The 16193-nt window shown below is 48.2% G+C and overlaps 1 protein-coding gene across 2 annotated transcripts in view; it reads left to right on the top strand.

Annotated features, from left to right (window-relative positions):
• ABCC2 (ATP binding cassette subfamily C member 2) overlaps window positions 1-16193 on the top strand; it is a 30238-nt gene that overhangs the window by 10739 nt on the left and 3306 nt on the right. For both annotated transcript variants that reach the window (XM_077349386.1, XM_077349385.1), the window contains exons 10-26: window positions 129-383; window positions 1839-1904; window positions 2202-2339; window positions 3215-3361; window positions 3583-3667; window positions 3900-3966; window positions 4594-4720; window positions 5860-6036; window positions 6646-6813; window positions 8921-9107; window positions 9298-9424; window positions 10478-10601; window positions 10931-11153; window positions 12051-12205; window positions 13704-13859; window positions 14944-15143; window positions 15775-15907. In XM_077349386.1, the coding sequence (XP_077205501.1) occupies window positions 129-383; window positions 1839-1904; window positions 2202-2339; window positions 3215-3361; window positions 3583-3667; window positions 3900-3966; window positions 4594-4720; window positions 5860-6036; window positions 6646-6813; window positions 8921-9107; window positions 9298-9424; window positions 10478-10601; window positions 10931-11153; window positions 12051-12205; window positions 13704-13859; window positions 14944-15143; window positions 15775-15907 (2535 nt within the window). The remainder of the gene's footprint in view (window positions 1-128; window positions 384-1838; window positions 1905-2201; window positions 2340-3214; window positions 3362-3582; window positions 3668-3899; window positions 3967-4593; window positions 4721-5859; window positions 6037-6645; window positions 6814-8920; window positions 9108-9297; window positions 9425-10477; window positions 10602-10930; window positions 11154-12050; window positions 12206-13703; window positions 13860-14943; window positions 15144-15774; window positions 15908-16193) is intronic.

Raw genomic sequence — 16193 nt, 5'->3', positions numbered from 1 at the left:
ATGGCCCTGTATTCCACGTGATCAGAGCACTCTCTGTTTCCAACTCCTGTTACCTCCATTTGGTGCTGTGTAAGTTGGGTCCATGCGGCAGCTGCACTCTATGGCTCTCTTCTTGTGTCTGCTCTCAGGCGCTCACGGTCTCCAATACCACGCGCAAGGAATCCACGGTCGGTGAAACAGTGAACCTGATGTCTGCCGATGCCCAGCGCTTTATGGACTTCACAAACTTCGTGCACCAGCTGTGGTCAGCTCCGCTACAGATTGTGCTGTCTATTGTGTTTCTGTGGGGAGAGCTGGGCCCGTCCATGCTTGCTGGGATTGGAGTCATGATACTGCTTCTGCCCATCAATGCCTTGCTGGTCACCAAGGCCCGTGACATCCAGGTCAGTGCTGGCTTCTGCAGAAGGGGAACATCCCCCCTTCCCCATCCTCATCCTTGCTGGAGTCCCCAGAATCCCCATCCATCTTTGTACAACTACTGCTTAAGTCCTGTGAATCTCACGTCTCTCCTCAGTGTCTTGTGATGTTTACACTTGTACACTCTGAGGATGGGTAGCTCAGCCTGTTTGGGGCTGTTAATTACTGAGCTTTCCCAGAAGCCTCAGCTCTGCAATCCAGGATCTGCCCTTTCTATATATGAAAGGAGAAAAGGAACTCTAATGGGTCAGAAACTGGGTTTCACTTATTCCAGGGAAGAAATCGGTCTGGCTCCTTCACTGTGGAGTAGTGGTGGATAGATCTGTAGACTGACAAGGGTGGTATCTTAGAGCAGGGGTAGTCAACCTGTGGTCCTCCAGATGTTTACGAACTACAATTCCCATGTATGAAGCTACTGTATGTATGAAGCTACTTTCTAACAAATTAGATCGTTGGTCTATGTTCGCTAGTCTTGTCTAATTGTCTAATTAATTAGCAGCAGCTCTGCTGTCTGAGATCCTTTTTAAAAAGCTGTGTATGCTAGAGACAGAACTTGGTCACTTATGCACTCAAGCATCACTAACTTATGATCCCTGTTAAAGAAGGAGACCTATCCTTAGAAAATCTGACCAAAGCCATTCAGGGCTTTTAAGAATAAAGTCAACATCACCCAAAAACAACTGGTTTGAGAGGTGTGGTGTAGAAATTGGAATAACAAACAAACACTTTGAGAAACAAGCTGAGAGCCGCTGCAATGTTGAGCTAGCCCCTATGATGGAAAGGGGTGCTACACTGAAGAGTAGCCTCAAGTTAGAGTAGTCCGGAAGTAATCAAAGCATATATTAAAGTAACCCTGTTGTGATTTTCTAGGAGTAGCAGTTAATCTAAGACAACTGGGTACCCAAAAGGCAATACTATGTCCAGCACATTAGCCAAGCTCTATACCTGATTCCCAAAAGAGAATTGAAAAGACCCAAATCAAGTGGGGCACAGCATTAATATTTACATCTAGTCTGGATTGTTTGTTTATTCACCCTCATCCGGCTCATCCTGCTGGTCTCTGAGCCCACCTTTGAGTTTCTGTAGCCCTGCCTGGCTTCACTGAAAAGGAGAAAAAGTGTTACCGTAGCAGTAACTTTTCAACTCCCATCTCTGCACAACCTATCCCACAAGTTTCAAAACACACGGAGCAGAAGAAAGAGTGAACTTGCAGAGCCCCACAGGGAAAGACCCCAAGGGAAGAGTGGCATTCTTTCCTCCCCACCTTCAGAGAGCATCCCAAGAAATGAGGGGAGGGCTACATTTTATTCTGTTACCTACAGCTGTGTGAGGCTAAATGGAACTAGATTAGTTAGTGCTTATGTCCGAACAGGCAGTGCTTCCCACACTGAACCGGTCTTACTCTTCTTTTCTTTGTACAGATGAAGAACATGAAAAACAAGGATGAGCGCATGAAAATAATGAATGAAGTTCTCAGTGGCATCAAGGTGAGTGGCAGATGGCTCCAGATGGCTCCATCACAGCAGTGAGCTGTGCTCATCATAGCACCTTCCTTTCCCATCAGAGGGATTGTATTGCCAGGCCATGCGTGGCTTAGACTGACAAGGGAAGTAGCAACCGAGAGTTTCACTTTTGGTCTCTGTGAGATGTCCCCTTGAAGCAGACCTTTGAAAACCAGCCACGTCTGCTTATTAATGTAAGGGACAGGAACCAGGTTGAATTCTGCCCAAGGTAGATGTATGGTAAAACAACTCCTCAGGACTGAATTCCATATCTGACTGCAGATCCTGAAGCTGTTTGCCTGGGAGCCATCGTTTGAGCAGCGAATCGGGCAGATCCGGGTGCGGGAGCTGAAGGGGCTGCTGAATTTTTCCTACCTGCAGGCAGTTGCCATCTTCCTCTTCACCTGCGCTCCTGTCATAGTAAGGCAGCACTGGGAATGGGGCCAAAGTTTTGGGCGGAGGGTCAGGTTCCCGTGCAAGGGGCCTGGGCGTGAATGGCAGGATATCAAAGCACAGTCTGGCCAGCTTCAAACTAATGTGTGTCCCTTTTTGAGGATGGAGTTCTTTTTGTAACACAGGAAAGACAGCTACTCTGGCTCATCTAGATTTCCAATGCTCAAACATCAACAAGGAGAGAAAAAGACAGACTAAATTCAAGACCTGTCTTTTCTATTATGGGATGTGGACCCACATACTATCAGGTCACTGGCATCCTACCTCTTAGCAACTTGACGTAAAATTGAAATTAATAAACTTTTATGATTCCCCTGTGTGATAAAATATAATGTTGGAGACAGAGTTTTGGATTAAATGGCCATTTGGTCTGACCCAGAAATGGGATTTTTGAGTGGATGGGTCAGAGGGAATTGTGTTGTGTGTCCTCTTTGGTAATGAATTTAAGCTGGGCCATAAGCCTTTGAAAGTGTAATATCAGTGCTGCTTGTGGGGAGCAGAGGGCCCTAACAACGTCACAGCCTGAAGCCTCACTGCACTACTGCCTGCCTGTCTGCCTCCACGTGGTCACAGGCCTCTTTCCAGTTACAGCCTCAGAGTGCCTGTGCAGGCTGCCTGGACCCTGCCCTGCCTGCAGGAGGTCAGCTGGCCAGCCACTGGGAACTGGGAGGGAGAGACATGAGGAAGGCCCTGCGATCCAAACAATTATCCCTTGTATTCCTCCCTATATGAGGTTTTTACCCTTCCCTACAACCACAAGCTTTAGGGTGCTGACACAGGGTGCTCTTTTAATTCCTTGTAGGAGTCACAGCTCACCAGTGTGTCTCTTGGTGTCCCTCCAGGTCTCTGTGGTAACATTTGCTGTTTATGTAATGGTGGATGATACGCACGTCTTAGATGCACAGAAGGCCTTCACCTCTATCTCTCTCTTTAATGTGCTGCGCTTCCCTCTCACCATGCTGCCTCTGGTGTTCTCCTCCCTGGTGCAGGTGAGCAGACGTACCACAGACAACTGATGTGGAGGGAGAGGGGTGCATCACTTCAGTGTTGCAAAGGGTTTGTGGTCAGGCTGTGTTGGGTTCTGGGTTCTGCTCAATCAGGATTGGTCTGCATACCACAGTCCTACGCACTCTGCAGGGCAGTGGTGTCCCTCAGTGAGGACCGGTGTGTCCGAGCAACCCCATGCCTGATGTTGCCCTCTGCTTTACAGGTCAATGTATCTACAGAGCGGCTTGAACGGTACCTGGGAAGTGATGACCTGGACACTTCTGCAATATGGCAGGAACCCAACCCTGGTAACTGGAGGTTAGGGCTGGGGCTGGGGCTGGGGCTGGGGCTGGGGCTGGGGCTGGGGCTGGGGCTGGGGCTGGGGCTGGGGCTGGGGCTGGGGCTGGGGCTGGGGCTGGGGCTGGGGCCAACCAAATTCTGGAGTGAATGCAGAAGGCTGGTGGAAGTGTGCCAGGTGATGGATGTAGGTTGTGTCCTCTGCCCTCAGTGACCATGCTCTTCTGACCTTTTTACCCCCAGACTGTGCTGTGCATTTTTCTGACTCTTCCTTTGCCTGGGAACAGAACTCTGATGCCGCCATTAAAGAGTGAGTCCCTTCATAGGCCTTCATTTCACTGTAGGAGGAGGAATTGATTGGAGTCATGGGACCCTGTGTGTTTGGAAGGGAGAGGCACAGGAAGGTGGACTCCTTCTCTGTTTGTGGAGTAGTTGTAGCTTAGCATACAAAAGGTCCTGGGTTCAGTCCCCATCAGCCCCAGTGAAAAGATCTCAAAAAAAAAAAGTGCAGGGTCCTACCTTAGACCCGGAAGAGCTACTGCCAGTCTGAGGTGACAAGGCTGCCTTAAACAGACAAACGACAGGACTCATTAGAAAGCCATTTCATAAGTTCTTGTAATGTTTAGGCCAGGCAGGAGAAGTTAGCCCTAACTCTTCACCCAAGGGCACTTTCTTTCAGGGCTCCTCTGATCAGAGGCAGCTTTCCTCTGAGCCTAGGATCTAGCGACTTGCTTTCCTTTACATCCTTAAGGTTTGAATCCCCATTCTTGCATTGAAGCTCATTAAGTGAACCCGGGACATTCACTTTCCCTCAGCCTAACATGCCTTGCAGAGGAGAGGAGAAGGGTGTTGTAAACTGCTCTGGGGATAAAGTGGAGTGTAAAAAATTAAATAGATGCCTGCCTATCATTGATACCTGTGCTACTTTCCCTTGCAGCATAACCCTGAAAGTTCCACACGGGCACTTGGTGGCCATTGTGGGGGCTGTGGGATCTGGAAAATCCTCTTTGTTGTCCGCCATGCTGGGTGAGATGGAGAACATCAAGGGGCATATCAATATTCAGGTGAGGAGAGGTGGGGGTAAGGTGAGATGGGAAGCCAAGGCTTCTGTGTGAAGCAGCGGCTGTATGGAGGAAGTGGAGCCCTGTGTGAGGAAATGGAACTATGGGTAGTCCACATGCACACAAGGAGAGCAATAGGGTTGCTAGCCATGCTCCTCCATTATGCAAAGACTCTCGAGAGACTATGTCACTGATGAGATCTCCTTTCTTTGGGTGACATAAAGAATTAGTATAAAGCCTTCTCTGACATGGTGTGTGAGAGGGGCCTGGATCACCTGTTGAGTTTTCTGCTGGCTAAGAGACTGGCTGGGAGGCTTTTACGTGGATATAGTGTGTGTAGGGGTAGCATTTCAGGTGGTTGATGTTGTTGGGCATATGTCACTGCTTGCCTACAGGTAGGCTTAATGCACCTCCATAAAGCTTGTTCATACCCAGATTGTATCAGTTCTCGCAGACCTGCCCTTCTGCATGAGCCAGTTTGGTGTAGTGGTTAAGACCTTCTTCTTCACCTTCTTCTTCTTCTTCTTCTCCCTTCTCCCACTCACTCCAAGCACTGTGATATGTGCTCTTTTTTTAGTCGCTTTCTACTCACACCACAAGGTGTCTCCCCAAGATCAGGGAAGCCTTCTCTGCTATATTACTGCAAAAGTCTTAGCTTGCTCATTGGGAAGCTCCCAATCCATTTTGTCTCTCAATTAGGTTGCTACTCCATTTGTAATTGTCACAGTCCTCCTTAGCCCTCCAGCAGCCCCACCCTCGAGGCCAGTCCTTTCTCCTGTAGGAAGGGTGATGGCTGTCTTCTAGTTTCACAAGGAGGTTTATTTTACTGCACCCTCTCTGCTAATGTCCCGGTCAGAGATTTTCCAGCTGTCTTTTATAGGCTATCAGCTGTCACTGCTGCATTCCTGATGCCTCCTGGACCTTGGTCAGCTGTCCCATCACACTTACTTGTGTACAGTCCTGTCCCCTTGCAGACACCCTCCAGGCACATCCTCTTCCTCCCGAAAGTCCCGCATCTCTCCCTTTTATTTCCTGTCCCCTCTGCCTTCACCCAGTTCACAATGGCTCCCACCTGGGCTTCTGAGCTAGTCCTCTGCTGTCTGCTGCCTGGTAAGCTGCTACGTGGATGTTGATTTCTGCAGGGCTCCGTGGCGTATGTGCCTCAACAGGCCTGGATCCAGAATGCTACACTGAAGGACAACATCCTTTTTGGGTCGCCCCTTGATGAAGCCCGATACCAGCAGGTGCTCGAGGCATGTGCCCTACTTCCAGACATGCAGCTGCTCCCCGGAGGAGACCTTACAGAGATTGGGGAGAAGGTACCAACTTTGGGCACAGTGGCAGGGTGGTGAGCTGGGCAAAGAGGCTGAAAGGCCTTCCTGATCACTGCAGCACAGTCATGTGAATGCAGGCAGACCGGTGACTCCTGTATGGAAGTGACAATATGGACTGAGAGAGTGAGATATGGAATCTGTTCTTATGGTTCAGTAAGTTTAGCAGCCTTTCAAAGGCAACCAAAGAAGTTAATGTTCGCTTGACTGGCATAGGTAATTTTGGGGTCATGGAGGCTGTTAGAAAACTACCAGCCCAGCTGGTGTAGAAGCATCTTGCCCTTATTTTTCCAGAAAAGAGGGATGTCTGCTTTGGGCTATCTCAGCAATTAGTTTGTTTCAGATATTGTTAATGTTTGGTTTGGTTTTTAAATTTTATTTATTGATTTAATTTGATTTATAGACACCCTCCAGCAAGTGACTGGGTCTATAATCTGTGACTTGGCTCATTTCCTTAATAGATCTGCTGTCCATGGGTTCTGAGTTCATCTATTGTGCTTGTGATATAGTTGCAGTCTGGACTTTGTAAGGTTGATCTGTTTTGGGTGAACCACAGAGAGGGCCCAGAAGACCATGCCTGGCTGTTTTCTTCTTCAGGGAATTAACCTAAGTGGAGGCCAGAAACAACGTGTCAGCCTGGCTAGAGCTGTATACAACAATGCAGATATCTACTTGCTGGATGATCCCCTCTCAGCTGTGGATTCACATGTAGGACGGCATATTTTTGACAAAGTATTGGGACCAGATGGGCTGCTGCGGCATAAGGTGAGTTTCTATTGCCTCACGGGCCTAGGTTTCTGATACTCATGTGAAAGGATTACTCATTGGAGAGAAAGTCTCACACTTCAGAGTTTGGCTATAACAGGAACATGCTATTATTGTTTATTATTTTCTTCGCTTTCTATACCACCCTCAGGCCAGTCTTGTAGGGATGAGAGGCTATTTTGTTGGGGGAAGGGAGACACTGGGTTTCCAAAGCACATAGTGATGGGATTGTGAAGAATGGGCCTAGGTTTTTAAAAGTTGATCCTAGGTAAAGAGAGATCATTGAGTGGGTGTATAATCTTTATAGGCCCTGTCTATTTATTTATTAATTATTTTATTTATTCTTTGATTTATTACCTGCTACTCCTGGACTAGCCTGCTCATGGTGAGTTACAATAAAAGCCTCCACAATAAAAACATAAAAATCCCAACCCCTTAAAATTAAGAACAGCAGCAGCAATCCAATCCCTGAGGCTCAGGGGGATGGATAAACGGGGAGATAATGTGATTGTTACCCGTGTGGTGAGGAGGGCCCAGATCTTACTCGCTCTGCCTCAACCAAAGACCTAGCAGAAGAGCTCTGCCTTGCAGACCCCACAAAACTGAGAAAGCTTCTGCAGGGCCCTCAGCTCTTCCAGGAGCTCATCCCACCAGGTCAGAGCCAGGACTGAAGAGGCCCTGGCCCTGGTTGAGGCCAGACGCACACCTCCCTTGGGCCAGGAACCACCAACAGATTTGCACCTGCATAGCAAAGGACCCAGTCCCTGAGATATGTAGCTGCCTCAGCACTGGCCTTCCAAAATGTCCCTGTGAGGACCCTAGCAGCTGCAATCTGGACCAGCAGCAATTTCCGGGTCAAGGATAAGGGAAGACCTATGTACAGTGAGTTACAGAAATCAAGCTGGAGGTGCCTGTTGTATTGATCACTGTGGCTAGGTGCTCTAGAGACTGGTAGGGCACTAGTAGCCTTCCCTGGTGTAGATGGAAGAACACTGTGCGGGCTGCTCTAGCGACCTGCACTTCCATCAACAGGGAGGCATTCAAGGTCACGTCCAGATTCCTAGCCTTGGGCAAGATCTAAGCTGTGCCCTGGCTAGGCTGGGAAGACGTGCTTCCTGATCTGGCCTCTTCCTTCCCAATCACAGGACCTCCATCTTGGAGGGGTGAGTTTCAGGTGACTGCTCCAACCATCCAGCTACAGTTCCTAAACATCTGGCAAATGTATCGGGGGGGGGGGGCGTCCAGGTGGCCATTCATTAGGAGATAGGGTGTCATTAGGAGATAGAGTCGGGTGTCATCTGCATATTGGTGACAGCCCAACCCAAAACTCTGAGCCAGCTGGGCCAGAGGGTGCATATAAATGTTGAAAAGCATGGGGGAGAGGATCACCCCTGTGGAACTCCACAAGGGAAAAGGATGGGACATCTCTTCCCCCACTGCGACTCTCTGCGTCCAGTTCCAGAGAAAGGAGATCAGCCATTGAAGGACTGTCCCACATATCCCAGCACTGTCGAAGCAGTGGGCTAACAACTTGTGGTAGACCACGTTAAACACACCTGACAAATCTAAGAACATGAGGATAGCTGAACCACCCCCATCCAGCCAGCATTTAAAGATACATGTCTAAGTTGATCTGGGGCCAAGGGACCAAGCCCTATGAAGATAGGTTGAGGGACTTGGGAATGTTCAGCCTGGAGAAAAGGAGGTTTAGAGGGGACATGATAGTCCTCTAAGTATTTGAAAGGTTGTCACTTGGAGGAGGGCAGGATGCTGTTTCTGTTGGCTGCAGAGGAGAGGACACACAGTAATGGGTTTAAACTTCAAGTACAACGATATAGGCTAGATATCAGGAAAAAATTTTTCACAGTCAGAGTAGTTCAGCAGTGGAATAGGCTGCCTAAGGAGGTGGTGAGCTCCCCCTCACTGGCAGTCTTCAAGCAAAGGTTGGATACACACTTTTCTTGGATGCTTTAGGATGCTTAGGGCTGATCCTGCATTGAGCAGGGGGTTGGACTAGATGGCCTGTATGGCCCCTTCCAACTCTATGATTCTATGATTCTAAGTTGTGGTGTGACTCATACGGATCCCATCCTGTTTTATACCACAGACGCGGATACTAGTGACCCACAGCCTGAATTTCCTGGCACAAGTTGATGACATTGTGATGCTGGTGGCTGGAACCGTGTCAGAACAAGGTTCTTATAGCAACTTACTGGCCAATGGTGGGGAGTTTGCACAGTTGCTCATCACCTATGGGAACCAGCAAGAGAACAAAGCTGAAGAGGAAGCAATAGGTAAGAGGCATCTCCCTCAATGGGGTTAAGGGATACTAGTTCAGATCACCTTCCATAGTGCATCTTAATCAAGGATGAGCCATGTGTCAAAACTTGTCTCTGGGCAGAAAGTGACCTAATACTCAGGAATCATTCTTGCTGCAGTTAACAGCATCCTGATGTCTGATCATTCCATGCTTTTGAGTTTTAGTGGGGATGGGTGAAGATCTGGAGTTCAGTGGAGACTCTGAGCCTGGAGCTGAAGAGATGCCAGCTGACGTAGTGACCATGACCCAGAAGAACGAAGCCAGTATCCAGCAGAAGAACTTCACCCGCAGGTCAGAGCCTTCTATAAATCCAAGCCAGACCCCATGGCCACCTTATCATTGATTTATTTCTTTTTTCTCCCCCATCTCCATTCTGTCCCCTTTTAGCCCACGTCTCCTTCTGTTGTTCTCTTTTAGAACAGTTGCCTTGGCCAGTTAGGTCTTGAAGTGGGGAAGTGGGTGGCTGATCTGAATGGCCCAGGCTAGCCCAATTGGGCAAGATCACAGAAACTAAGCAGGATTAGTGTTTGGATGGGAGACTAACAAGGCGGTTCAGGACTGCTGCGCAGAGGCAGGCAGTGGCACCATCCCTTTGAGAATCATTTAGGGCTGCTGTAAGGGGGCTGCAGCTAAATTACACCTTCCACCAAGTTTTTATTTAAACATCTTGCATAAGAGAACTTGCAGCTCTAAGGAAATATTTGTCTCTCCTCTTTGGTAACCTCTCTTCGCTTGACATCATTGAACCATCAGACACTCCTTTCATCTTGCACACATCCCATCAACATCTTTGCAAGGCCCAGGACTTTTTGTTATGAATATAGTCATGGATTTTTATCCCACCCGTTCTCTGCAACATTCTCTCTCCCTGAACTTTGCTGAAGTTGCCTGGATTCCACAGTTCTGTCCTGGCCTTGGCTTTGGACATCCTGGGATTCTGAGCTTCCACCTAGCATTTTTTGCAGCCTTGCTGACTTCAGCCACTTCTGCTAGGGTGGGAAGAGCCAACACCAGCTGATGTGGGACCATGACATCATAGGCGGGAGGCTAAAAACTAACGCCATTCAGCGGCAGGTGGGGGTCCCAGTAGTGCGATGCAGGGAGGGAGGCAGGATGCGATAGCCCAATCTCATCATGAAACTAACTGGCTGGGAGACCCTCGAGGAGATCTGTGCAGAGGCAGGCAATGCAAACCTCCTCTGCTTCCCACTTGCCTTGAATCCCCTTGTAGGAGTCACAATAGGTGGGATGTGTCTTGACGGCACTTGCGTGTGTAAGTAGGTAGTGCAAAGGCTGGAAGGAGAAGACTAAGAACTATCTCACCCTGTTGCCTTCCTGTTCCAGCCTTAGCAGCAGCAGCAACATGTCCCTTGTCAGGGCCAGTCAAAGAAAACTGAAGCAGTTGAAGTCAGTGGAGGAAGTGAAAGGACAGAGGCTGATCGAAAATGAGGCTATGGAAACTGGCAAGGTGAGATGGCACCCAAAATTCCCTTTTTGACTCGTAAACTGGGCACATACCACAGTGGGTCCCAAAGAGAAAGAAGTGGAAACGTCAGAAGCCTTGTCACGTCCCTTTTACAGGAGGTAGCAAGGGACTCCTCATCCCTCCATTCCCAGAAAGAAGGCTAATAACACCACACTACGGCCTCCTTTATAACCGGACCTGATCAGCGAGATAGCCTTCCATTTTTGTGCACGTTAATACTCTCCCGGGCTGGGAATGGAATTGCTGTTGCAGGATACATCACGGGAAGCGACTGTAAGGCAATCAGCTAATGACAACTCCCTACCCTGCAGGTGAAGTTCTCTGTGTACCTGCAGTATTTGCATGCTGTTGGAAGTGGATTCTACACATGTGTCTTCATTGCCTACCTGGGGCAATATGCGGCCGTAGTGGGTTCCAGCCTGTGGCTTAGTGCCTGGACGAATGATGCTCAGCAGCTGAGCCTGAATGAGACCTACTCAACTGCCCAACGTGACATGCGTGTTGGAGTCTATGGGGCACTGGGTGTGGTCCAAGGTATGTCTCTTAAAATTACAGCCTATTGAGGAATGTAGAGTTGCAAGTCCTGAAAGAGAGTTTGCTGATGAACTATAGTTTGCAAGAATTGAGAGTGAGTTTGATTGCAGTCATCGTAGTCAGCAGAGGGCGATAGACCCTCCAACCCCAAGATCTTTGAGCAAATTCAGACCCTATACTTGAAGTTGGGCTTTTTTTTGTCCCAGAGGGCATCACTTTACACTTACCAACATTCTTTTGCCATATTGTTGCCCCCTCACCCAGTTCATGAAGATCCTCTTGGACCTCTTCAGAGCTTTGGTTTTCACCATCCTGAATAATTTGGTGTCATCTGCAAATCTGGCCACCACACAACTAATCCCCCATTCCGGATTATTTTATGAATAAATTATATCCTTGTGGGGCTCCATGGCTCACTTCCCTTCATGGTGAGAAGTGTCAACTGATTCCTACTCTTTGCTTTCTGTCATCTAACTGCTTTTTGATCCATAAGAGAACCTGTCCTCTTATCCCATGACTGCTAAGATTGCTCAGGAGTCTCTGGTGAGCTACCATGTCAAAGGCCTTTTGAAAGTCCAAGGATATGTCTACTGGGTCACCATTGTCTACATGCTTGTTCTCTTTCCCAAAGGACGCCAAAAGGGTGGTGAGGCAGGACTTCCCTTTGCAGAAGCCATGCTGATTTCTAACCAGAACATTCAGACAAGGGATTTAAGCTAGACTTTGTTCCCTTGAACACTTTGCCTTGCTGTATTCTGGGGATGGAAACATTTTTCTCTCTCTGCCAAGGTTTAATACAGGGAGTGAACCCAGTGGTGCAATGAGGGGAGGGGGAGTGTTTAGCTCCCCTCGCTTGCATGCTCCATTTTGTTTAAAAAATTTCTGTCTTCATTCCAGCTCTTTTCCTACTGGCTGGATCCTTTCTTGCTGCCAGTGGCGCTGTACAAGCCTCCCGCATCCTGCACCAGCGACTGATCAGGAACATCCTCCGGGCACCCATGAGTTTCTTTGATACAACGCCAACTGGCCGCATTGTGAATAGGTTTGCCAAGGTAAAAATGCATGCTCTGTGAAGCCTGCAGATCCCCGACAGGACAGAGATACAAAATGGTCCCTGTGATCCTTTTGGCTGAGCCAGGAACTAGGCTTGTAAGAACAGGTCGTACGAAAACATGCTGAGAGCTTGTTGGGAAATGGAGAAAGGCAGGGTGTAAAGGAGAGCCAGTTTGGTGTAGTGGTTAGGAGTGCGGACTTGTAATCTGGCATGCCAGGTTCGATTCTGCGCTCCCCCACATGCAACCAGCTGGGTGACCTTGGGCTCGCCACGGCACTGATAAAACTGTTCTGACCGGGCAGTGATATCAGGGCTCTCTCAGCCTCACCCACCCCACAGGGTGTCTGTTGTGGGGAGAGGAATGGGAAGGCGACTGTAAGCTGCTTTGAGCCTCCTTCGGGTAGGGAAAAGCGGCATATAAGAACCAACTCTTCTTCTTCTTCTTCTAAATGAAGCAAAAATATTGATGAAGAACAATGATCTTTGTGCAGTAATCAGCTTTTTGCAGTATTTGTGCCTCGTCCCATTTGTGGTCCTCCATAAGCGGGGATTTCAGCCTCTTCTTTCTGTCAGCAACCCTTCCAGGAACAGGAAGCTCTCCTCAAATGGACAGCTGTTACCCTTTCCAGAGACACATAAGTATCCTGCTTGGATGAGCATGGAGCCTGAGACATTCACAGAGTGGATCTCTCCTTTCCAAGCTCCCACCCTATCCCTTGCTCAAAAAGCTGCTCCTGAGGAATAGGGTTGGCTTAAGCACAGCACTTCAGCAAGGAGAATTCAGTGGAAATTGCTGTCCCAAATTTTTACATAAGTTATCAGTAAATTTCCCAGGTGGGCAGCCATGCTGGTCTGAAGCAACAGGACAAACCGTGCGTTTAGTAAGAGCAACAAAACTTAATCCTGGGTAGAAACTTCCCTGTGCATGCACTCATCATCAGATACAGTGAAACAGACTTCCTCTAGCCTTACATATAGGGAGAGAGAGTGAGGGGCATTTAGTTGCCAGGAAGAGCGAGTTAAGAGTCAAGAAGCTAACTAGCCCTTCCTGGCAACTAAACTGCCTCCCCCACTCTCTCTCCCTGTATGAAAGGCTGGAAGAACGTATATGATGGAGTGAATGCAGCCGAAGGAATGGGTCTGAGGAAGCACACAAAAGCTTAGACCCAGAAGTAAACTGTGTTGGTCTTAAAAGGTGCTGCAGGACTTGAACTTGGTAGTAATTTTTTGTTGCACCTCTCAAGAAATCTTGGCAGAGCTTATGTAATAGCAGAAGGAAGGAGAGGATTTCTGCCAGTTCATCCTCAAGCAACACCGCATTAGATATTAGAAGCCCAGCCCTCCCCAATGTTACCTGCTGGCACGGGCTGTCCTTTTTAGTCACTATGGTTACTATAATAGCCATTGATGGACCTTTCCATTGTGAATCTGTCTAATCTTTTTTTCAGACTATCTGTGCTTCATGCCACCTTCTCTGTTCTTAATTTCCTTTGCAGGACATTTTCACAGTGGATGAGACCATTCCGATGTCATTCCGCAGCTGGCTGAGCTGCTTTCTGGGAATTCTCAGTACACTGCTGCTGATCTGCCTGGCTACGCCTTTCTTCGCCATTGTCATCGTGCCGCTGAGTATCCTCTACTACTTAGTTCAGGTGAGTCGGGACTCTGTGTCCCCAAGAGCATCCTGCCTCCTTGTGGCTTACAAAGTTCTCGCCTCCTCCATTTTATCCTCTCAACAAGTCTGGGAAGTAGGTTGGGTTGAGGGTGTGTGACCAGCTTATAGCTACCCAGCAAGCTTCACTGGCAGAGTGGGGATTTGAATGTGTGACTCCCAGACTGTAGTCTGATAGTGTAAGCACCACATTACACCTGCATTCTCAAATCCCACCTAGTAACTTATTTTGATTCTTAACAAGGAACAGCTCTGTGATTCCCCCCCCCCCTTTAGTATATGTCCAGTGGCTTTGGCCATGTACTGTCACTGAATATTCCAAATGCCACCAGTATAAAACCATCATGTACATTTCGTTCTCGGAATTGCCTGATATTCATAAAGAAAGGGGGCACAAACACCTCCTAAACCAAACTGATTCCTTAAGAATCTTTTTATAGAAAATTCTCCATCAAGTTTCTTTTCCCAGCGTAGACTCTTTTGGTGAGTGACACATTTTGGTAAGCCACAACTTTGCAGACCATTTTTGTATGCAGTTACAATGTCGTACGGGAGGGCAATATGGAGGGCAGTATATACATTTATAGTAGTAGTAGTAGTAAGACCTCCCAGGCATCCCTCTACCACCACAAAGCAGACTTTTATCTTTCTTCAGATTGTTTTTCCAGTTCTTGGAGCATTTTGCTTGCTATGTTGTACTAGAGCTGGCGAGGTAGAGATGCAGCATTTCAGTTGTCTCACAAAGTTAAAGGGATCATCTTACTATAATAGTTTGTGAAGCTCTGACTTTGATCTGGCATGTGGCAGATCTGGGATCTGTTCTGTGCAACCTCATATCAAATGTTTCAGTGACATAAAGAAACAGTCCATTGACTTAAATTGAAAAGGCATAATTTCTGGTGTTCCGTCCCAGGAATATGTTCAAGGCTGTCTGTATGGCCTAGGATTCCTCTATCTGAAGAAAAGTAAATAAGCCCCCTCCCCTCCCCTCCCCCACCCCACAGCATGACTGTGAGGTCCCCTCCCTGCTTGTGCACCTCACGGGGCTGTTTCTCTACTCCTAGCAATTCTATGTGACCACATCCCGCCAGCTGCGGCGCCTGGACTCAGTCACCCGGTCGCCCATCTATTCCCACTTCAGTGAGACGGTGTCAGGCCTCTCTGTTATCCGGGCCTACAGGCACCAAGAGCGCTTCCTGCTGCACAATGAGAAGATTGTGGACCTCAACCAGAAGTCTGTATACTCTTGGATCATTTCCAACAGGTGAGGCTATAGCATGGCCCAATGAAGGCTCGTCCGTACAAGGACAGAAGGAGTTCTTGGCTTCAGGTGATATTAACAAATGGGTGTTCCCTACAAGGCCAGAAGCAAAAGTAGCTTTCTGTTGGTTTGTCTAATGGCGTCCACTTACTTCAGAGATTTGTATGTTCAGTCTCAGCCACTGGGAAGCTATGACGGGGCATTTGATAAGCCAGCTTGGTGCAGTGGTTAAGAGTGGCGGTTTTTAATCTAGCAAGCCAGGCTTGATTCCCCACTCCTCCACCTGCGGCCAGCTGAGTGACCCTGGGCTAGTTACAGTACTGATAGAGCTGTTCTGACCAAGCAGTCCTGTCAGAGCTCTCTAGCCCCACCAACTTCACAGGAGGTCTGTTGTGTGGAAAGGAAGGCCATGGTAAACTGCTTTGAGACTCCTTCGGGTAGTGAAAAGCAGGGTATAAAACCAACTCTTCTGATAATTGAGAGAATCAATATTGATTTCCTGAAATACTGGAAAGGTCCTATTCCTCTTCCACTAGATGGCACAGCTTGTATTAGTTACAGGGTAGATTTAGGTAGTGTTTGAAGAGCTAGTGGAAAGCTGACTTGATCATCCCTCACTTGTCTCTTTCTACAGGTGGTTGGCGGTGCGCCTAGAATTCGTGGGCAATCTTGTGGTTTTCTTTTCAGCACTGCTGGCTGTCTTTTCCAAAGACTCTGGCTCTTTGACAAGTGGCATTGTGGGACTGTCCATCTCCTCAGCTCTCAATGTAAGTGACTGAGTGTGGTCACCCTTGGTCAGAGAGGTGGGCAGGCTAGAGCTGTTGGGTGTGTGCACTAACAGGCCAGGCAAAGGATATTGGATATTGATTTGCATTTTGACAATGTATTCTACTTGTGTTGAACATAAAGTGTAGATATGGAGTGAGGGGAGAGAAGCCTGCCTTAATATAACCCTGGCATCATTTGCTGGGTCTAGTGGGGAACTGTGAGGATTGGAAGAGGAGGCTGTTCTTGGAAAGCGAGCAGAGTCCCCAGCGTCCCAAGTTCCATGAC

Source organism: Paroedura picta, chromosome 8, assembly GCF_049243985.1.
Source record: "Paroedura picta isolate Pp20150507F chromosome 8, Ppicta_v3.0, whole genome shotgun sequence".
In the NCBI taxonomy this organism is placed as follows: Eukaryota; Metazoa; Chordata; class Lepidosauria; order Squamata; family Gekkonidae; genus Paroedura; species Paroedura picta.
Note: the sequence above shows the minus strand (reverse complement) of the source record. Positions and strands in the feature narration are given on the sequence as shown.